Genomic DNA, 7,638 nt, shown 5'->3' on the forward strand with positions numbered 1-7,638 from the left:
TTTTTTTCTGATACTGGAAGAATGCAGATGCCCCAGCCATTCACTGAGCTGGAGGAGGAGCACCCCAGGCAGAGAGAATAGAGGCAGAGACTCGGGCAGGTTGAAAATTGTATTTCAAATGAGATCTCTCTTCAAGAGCAATGGGAAGTCACAGAAGATGCATTAAAAAAAATTCTAGTTAAAACTAATATTCAACTTTTACTCCAGGAGACCTACTGCTGCAGTAAAATGAAGTGATGTTTCCATCTTGTTTTTCAGGGGCTTTTCCACCTGCCCAGGGCCACAGGGAAGCTGTTTCCAGGGAGATGACCCTCAGCAATATGTGGATCTTTCTCATCCAGTCTTTTGCATTTTTGTCAGGCTACATGTGGTACAACATCTTCCAGTATTTTTACCATTGCCTGTTTTAGGAACTGAATTGGACTTGTCAAGGTCACCATAGGAATTCCAACTTTCATGAGTGCGTTATTTCACATGTGCAAATCAGAATATAAAACAAGCAAAGGAAATTTCATGGATGGATTAATATTTATCCCGCTTTGGGATATTTTAAAACTCTGCTAAAATGAGGATCAGTAATCTAATGACCTGCTAATATGTTTTAAGGACTTTTCATGTTTTAAAAAGATACACTCTACCACACATTTAAACGAACATCACATTTGGAGAAGAGGAAATCATAAAATCATCCTAGAAGACAGAGAAATTCTGTTGCCAGCAGATACTTGATCACCTAGTTCAAGCTCAGAGAGCTGAGCTCGTCCTCCTAGCTAGTAGTGTCCCTTAGGGCAGTGCTGTGAGCGCCCTCACTGCCCACTCCTGCTGTGTCACTAGGAACCTCCAGGGGGGCTGGTTGGCACCTTCTGAAGAACTGTCGCCCTGTCCTTTGCAGCGATGCTCCAGTCCTCACCAGCTTAGTGAGTCCGGAGTCAGACATGCTGTGGGGGGGAATCAGTGTCCACTGGACACGTCTGGTCCTGGAATGGGCTCTTTCAAAAGGCAGGCTCGGCCCGACATCGTGTTTACATGCGCTAGTGCTTTCCGCGTGAGCGTGTGTGTGTGTGTGTGTGTGTGTGTGTGTGTGTGTGTGTGTGTTGGGGGGAGGGCACTTGATTTCTCCTTTTATATAGAAGGCATATCGTAGATTGATCATTTTCTTTTACAAAATGCACTTTCATCAGCTGCATCTGTAGCAGAGGATTAGTAGTATAGCCTGGAAACCAGTCTACACATAGTCAGTGAGTGGGACTTGCGCGGCTGTCTTGTCTGCGTGTTTTACCTGCGCTCCTGCCCTCCAGCGCCTCCCTGAGCTGGGCTCCACACCTGGGGGGGCTCCAGCTGTTTTGTTGTTTGTTTGTTTTAATTTTGGTGTATTAGCACCAACTGCATTTGGGGATGGTTGAAACAAATTAATGCAAAACATTTAAATGATCAATATACGGTGAAATAGGCTAATTTATTAGAAAAATAAAAGCTAAAGCCAGACACTGGCTTAAAATGGGGACAGGCAGTCACATGGCACCCCCAGCACCTGTCTCATCAAGGAGCTGCCCATGTCAGGGTGGTGTGACCAGGAGAGAGACCAGCACACGAGGCTTCCCAGTCTCTTCCCGTTGCTTTTGAAGAGGATAAAGTCGTGTCTATTTCTAGAAGACTTTTTTTTTTCTTTTGTCACTATGTTCATGCAGTTCACCTCACAGTAAAACCAAACTTCTCACAAAGTGCTGGCCCTGCATCAGTCACCGTGGTCACCGCCTGCACCCCAGCATCGAGGCGGGAACGCCCGCTGGCCTGGGGTTGTGAGACTGAGATTCTGGTGAGTCAGTGGTGGTTTTCTGTGACATGACATCGTAGGTTCCCCTGTTGTCGCTAATCATACAATTTGACAGTTCTGAGAAAGGCCAGAAGGTAAAGGTAAAGGCTGATGTTTTTTGTTTTTAAATAAACCAAAAAAAAAAAAAAACCAACAAAAATCCAGAAAACCAAAACACTGAGAAGATAAGAATTTTCTCCCAGTTGTGTGGGAAAGGTAAAGCAGCACCAAATACAAGCCCACAGCGGCTTCATCTTAGGTTAATGCGTGCATGTGTAAAGAGAATGATGCCTGAGCTGAAATACCTCATTGATGATACTACTGCTGGTGAGACGCAGAAAGCAGTGTTCCTGTGTGTGGTTTGGGAATGGTTGTCCTAAGGTGCCACTTTTTCAAAATGTTAGCATTTCATTGTGTGCTTTACAGTGACAGTGAGTAGGTGAAACCAATCTCAATTTAGAGGTACGGATACAGATAGGAAGCCACATGGAAGCTTAGGGACACTTCCGTTTGAGGCCCCCCAAATGCTGTCAGATTACAAGGTGAATTGGGATGATGCATTTGAGAGGTTGGTCAGCCATCTGGGGGACAAGTTGTTCATTGGCAAGGATGGCAGACAGTCCTAGCTATTCGACCTTTTCCTCGTTGCTAAAGCAAGCCACAGGCAGAGCGGCCAGCCTCCCATCGGGAAAGAAGAGAGATGCAGGCGTGCACACACAGATGTGGTGTCTTTTGCCATCACTGAGCTCCAAAGGAGGAGGATGTTGTTTAATATACTGTACACATTAAACAGACTGTTCTGTAAGATGCTTTGCTTTCCAAGCACAGTCATTTCAACAGCCTCTAGATGTGTGGGTTAATTTTGAACATAGATCTGTGAGTTGTAAATAGATGTGTGTTTGATCTGCCCCATCCCCACCTCCCTTGTTTCTTTCTCAACACGTTCCCTCGCTTCTGTTAGCAAACATGTTGTTTGAGAGCATTGCTAGTGCTTTCCTTATCAGTAACTGGGGTTCTCTTGTTTGCACAGGGGAATGTAAAGAGTGAATCAGTGTTCTTACATGGCAATCAGGGAAGCAGCAATATGCCACTATACAGAACTGAGTAAAAATTCCTAATCTGTACTTCCTTTGTAAAGTGAGTGAAAGGAGGTTTAGCGAATATCCACTTTGTCCGGGGAAAAGAAGTAACACTGTGCCAGTTTTATACCGGTAGCTTATAGAATCTTAGCACTGCTTGGTCTCAGCTGACCTGCCTGATTCCCACAGCAGACAGGGTTGCAAACTCCCTGCTGGATCCCAGAGTCATGGTGATGGAGCACCTGCTTGGCCTCAGGGAGGTACAGCGACCACGGAAGTGACCACCCCAGAAGTTCACGCTTAACGTCAGAAACTACTGTTGGTGTTTAAATATGCAGTTATTGTAGAGAAGCCTGTAGGCCAGTGGAAGGTAAGGAAAAATTACAGAATGGAAATGATGTCTTGGATAGTCATACAAGTTAATTGAGAATCTAAATAGATTTTAAAAAAATAGCTGTGAGTGTAATATTTTAATATTACACACAGTCCTTAATTTTCCATAGTAAAGGAACTGGAGATTATGCATAATTATTCCAGTAATAAGTCATGGTAAGCCAAAAATTTGATTGCATTTAGGAGTTTGAATTTTCATTCTCATAAAACTTTTTTTCCCTTGCTGGATGCTTACTAATTTTAAAAAATGAAGTGAGTTGTTTATTAGCTTCTCTTGCCTATATATTTGACTGTGTTGATGAGTAGTGGAAAGATTTGGAAAGACAGCTTCAGGAAGAGAAGACATAGAAGCCTGAATAACCCATGGTCTAGAAAAGGAATTTCTAATGATCAAGAGTTGGCGGTATTGCGGTTGTTCTCAAGCATTTTTATGAAAATGAAATGATAAATCACCAAATGTAAACCTCAGAACATCATTCTAGTTTTCATATCGTTTGGATCAATGTTAAGAATGCCTCTTCAGTCGTTGTTCATGTTCCTCACTTCGTGTGGATTTGTCTTAGTAACATTTTTTGACAATCACTTCTCTGAAGACTCTTCTGACCTAGTGGGACCTGGTTATAATCATAGGATGTAGTCTTTAATCATGGAGAGTCCGATTGGATTCTTTTTGTATTTAAGGAAATTTTGTTTGCACTGCTGCATAGGAAGAGTTAGTTATTTTTTTCACTGCACAGAACTTCACTCCAGCGTTACCATGACGAGCGTGCCAGCGCTGGTCCACTGAGGATGGATACAAATGGTTGGTCTTATTTTTTGCCAGGTAGAGCTGTGAACCTTACTTCTGGTAACATGAAAGGCAAAGTCAAAAGCCGCACTGGGCAGCAGGTATACTGGTTCATTGTCTGAAGGGGTAGAGACTAATATATTGGGACCAAAACCACCTACATCGGACATTTCTAGATCACGAGGGGGCCGGGTGTTCTCTGATTGGTGCTTTATTGCAACCGTTTTGCATTGATCCCCAACAAGGAGGAGCTGGACCTGGGAATGAGCTGAGAGTGCTGAGCTGTTGGGGGAGGGTGACTGTGGCCACATGGAAGATAAAATACATGTTTTTCTGCAAAATTTCCATTTGAGGGTTTTTACATTTAATATTTTTTTAAAACAGTTTAAAGAGCAAAAAAAAATAGTGTATTCTAGTTGCAAAATATGCACACATGTTTTGAAAGGCTTTATTTTTGTTGTGTAAAACTATTGAACACATGGCTGTGGTGCACAAATTCTTTAAGAAGTCTAGATGCATTTTACAGTAACTTATGATTGGTAATGAAACAGACATCGAACTGCCATTGTTAAGTGCTTTCATTTTCTTTCAGTTATCACAAAGTTGTATTTATTTTATACAGATGGATTTTCGTTTTCTTGATGCCATAATGTTTACTTCAGCTTGGTGACCTGTCTTTCTTTGTGTATCTGCATGTTGTAATGTATGATAAGAATGAATGTAAAGGCTATGGCAACTGTAATTTTTGTAAAGGGCTGGTCACACGTGGATCTGGTTTATGAATGCATTGGGATTACTTTAGTAACCAGATTACCTTTTCAGAAATTGAGATGTGAACACCAAAAGAAGCATTTTCTCAACAAAAATTAATAGCTGGTTCTATTTTTTTTAACCTAGAAAAAATAAAGTTGATTTTTTTCAAGTGAAGTGCTTTTAATTCTTAGTAGTGGGCATGGGGTGTTTGTGTTTTCCTGGAGCTATTTTGGCATTAACATCTATAGACATGTACTCAGAACACACCACAGCAGTTGGATGCTGAGGGCAAACTGAAAAACACTGTTCTCCTCTCATTTTAAACTATGTCCCTCTCCCCTTCCCGATTCTTTCCTTCCAGTGGTACACTGGTCAATGGTTAGCATTCACTCTCTTGAAAAAAAAAAATTATGTATACAAGTATACATAAGTTATAAATTTTGCTGATAGCAAGGATTTTATAACATGATTAACAGATAATAAAATATACTTTACTGTAAATTCCATATAGCCAATTGATTCTCCCAGGATGCTCTAATTGATTTTTCCTGAACTCTTTGGCCAGCCTATGACTGTGATCCAACCATGATTTGAAAAATGGAATTACATCCTAATCCATTTAATTCTCAAATTTGTCATTCAATCTGATATGTGATCTGTTAGACTATTTCTTAGCCTTGTACAAGTTATACTCATTAAAGTGAACCACTTTTAGCTTTAGCACCAATGGGAAGCTTATATAATTTTATTTTAATAACAGCCATTTAACAACTACTGGCCAAATTCTAAAACAGTTGGCTCTCTTGAGCAAGTGGGAGGTGTCTCCAGCACACCACTGCCCAAAAAAACATTCTGGTTTATGTTTTTTTGTTCAAAGAACTGTTAGTGGTGAATGAAGGTCTCACAGTTAATCTACTCACTGCTCTCAGGAAATTCCTCTCTCTGACCCTGGCAGAGGCTTTTAAGGGTAGGAAAGCATTAACATCAGTCCTACAGGGGCTTTGGATGTTTGAAGAATTTGCCAAAAGCCAACTTTTCCTGAAGTGCATGGAAAACTTGCATATTTCTAAAGTTGTATGCTTTTATTTCTCAAAGTAAACTGTGATAATAGACATCTCTAAGATTTTGTTTTAAGCATTCAACACATTTTTTGGTTCGATATTTGTAGAATATGTTTGAGCCCACTGAAAATTTTAAGTGTATTAAAATATCTTACATAATAATGGGTTAAATAGTTACAGTTCAGTCTACCTCTTCTGTTTCCTGCCTGGGTTAGAAGAGGAAGAATAAAGGGGGCAGAGGCCTGAAAACTAATTTGAAGCACTCGGAGATCTATTGCTGACCAGCCCTATTCCTCATGAGTTGGGGAAAAACAAAACAAAAAGCCATTGTTTTTAATTTCCACTTAATATGAAAATGTTTGTTTTAAAAATGTTTCTTCCTGCTGGGAAAAAAATATGTATTTTTAAAAGGAAAAAAAATTCCTCTTTTGGCTATAAGAAAAAGTCAGCTGTGGCCATATCATAACATGCTGATATGATCTACATCAATAAATTTTTTACCTCTCAGGACTTGGACAACCTTGTTCTTAACTCTTAGAGGCTTGAGAAACATAAGTATCCATAATCCAGATAACAAGTTGAACATGGGAGGAGGGTTGGCTAACCACTGGCAATGAGACAGGCTTCTTTCATAATCAGAAAACACTCTGAACGAGCTAGGGATAAACCCATTTTACAAAGGAAGAAATTGGAATGGTGTTCCTTGTTTTCTGGAAGAAATTGGAATGATGATTTTTGCTTATCACATTGGAATGTGATAAGCATGAGCATATCACAGAGCCCATTCCCGAGTTCTCCCCTAGAGAGTTTCTGTTGCCTCTTCTTGAAACACTATCTGCCTTTTAGGTGGGTGATGCTAGGGACGGTGGTCGAGTTCTCGTGACTTGCCTCAGGCAAGAGAGCATGGCCATCCTTGTGATCACAGCAGCTGTCTTGGCTGCTGAGAAGTGGCCAGGCTGGGGTACTTCCCCTCAAAGATTAATTGCTGCATCTTCATTCCTTTGTTTCATTTGTGATGCAAAAACTCCCTGAGAAGGGTCTTGTCTTTAATTTTTTACCAGTCAACTAACACTGTATCAGGGTCAGCTGATGGACAGTTGAGGGGAAAGAAGTACCTAGAAGTGGAAAAATCAGAGGAGCTTGGCGTGCGAGGAGGAGGAACCCAGGAGTGTTGGAAGGCCAAGGGAATGCCGATGGCTGCTGTCTACAGACAGGCACACACACCCTGACCAGGAGGACCCGGGAAGTGTTCAGACATGGAAGTCTTAAGGAAACCAACTTCCATGGGAACTGTCCTTAGACTGCCATCCCTGAGGGCTCCCCTGTAGAGGCTTCCATCTGCTGTTTCTGGTACCCTACCCTCTTGGCAGAAGAAGAGCATGTCTCTCAGTCATTAGGCGTCTCCAGGATACCAAACAAAGGAACAATTCAAAATATTGGTGATAAGGAGCCTCTTAAGGCATCTAGAACAAAGGGAGTGAAGAAGGAGGGAGAGAGAAACATCGATGTGATAGAGACACATCAATTGGTTGCCTCCTGAACATTCCCCAATGGGGATTGGGCCTGTAATCCAGCTTATGTGCCTTCCACAGGGAATCAAACCCACGATTCTTTGGTGCCTGGGCCAGCTGAAGGGGAAGGGGAGCAAAACCCATGGCTCAGCCCGGGAGCTTGAATTCCAACGATGAGTTTCTGATCCTCTCAACCTCACTCTGATCATGTGTTAAATGGGAGGCTTTATAAATTCCATAT

The 7,638-nt window shown here is 41.6% G+C and overlaps 1 protein-coding gene across 4 annotated transcripts in view; it reads left to right on the forward strand.

Moving 5' to 3' along the window:
- Positions 1–4,999, forward strand: part of LPGAT1 (lysophosphatidylglycerol acyltransferase 1) — an 87,800-nt gene extending 82,801 nt beyond the window's left edge. For all 4 annotated transcript variants that reach the window (XM_005865170.2, XM_005865172.2, XM_005865171.2 and 1 more), the window contains exon 8: positions 259–4,999. In XM_005865170.2, coding sequence (XP_005865232.1) covers positions 259–410 — 152 coding nt within the window. In that variant the 3' untranslated portion in view covers positions 411–4,999. The remainder of the gene's footprint in view (positions 1–258) is intronic.
- The last annotated feature ends 2,639 nt before the right edge of the window (positions 5,000–7,638 follow it).

The sequence above is a fragment of the Myotis brandtii genome, unplaced genomic scaffold (genome assembly GCF_000412655.1).
Source record: "Myotis brandtii unplaced genomic scaffold, ASM41265v1 scaffold197, whole genome shotgun sequence".
Lineage (NCBI taxonomy): Eukaryota > Metazoa > Chordata > Mammalia > Chiroptera > Vespertilionidae > Myotis > Myotis brandtii.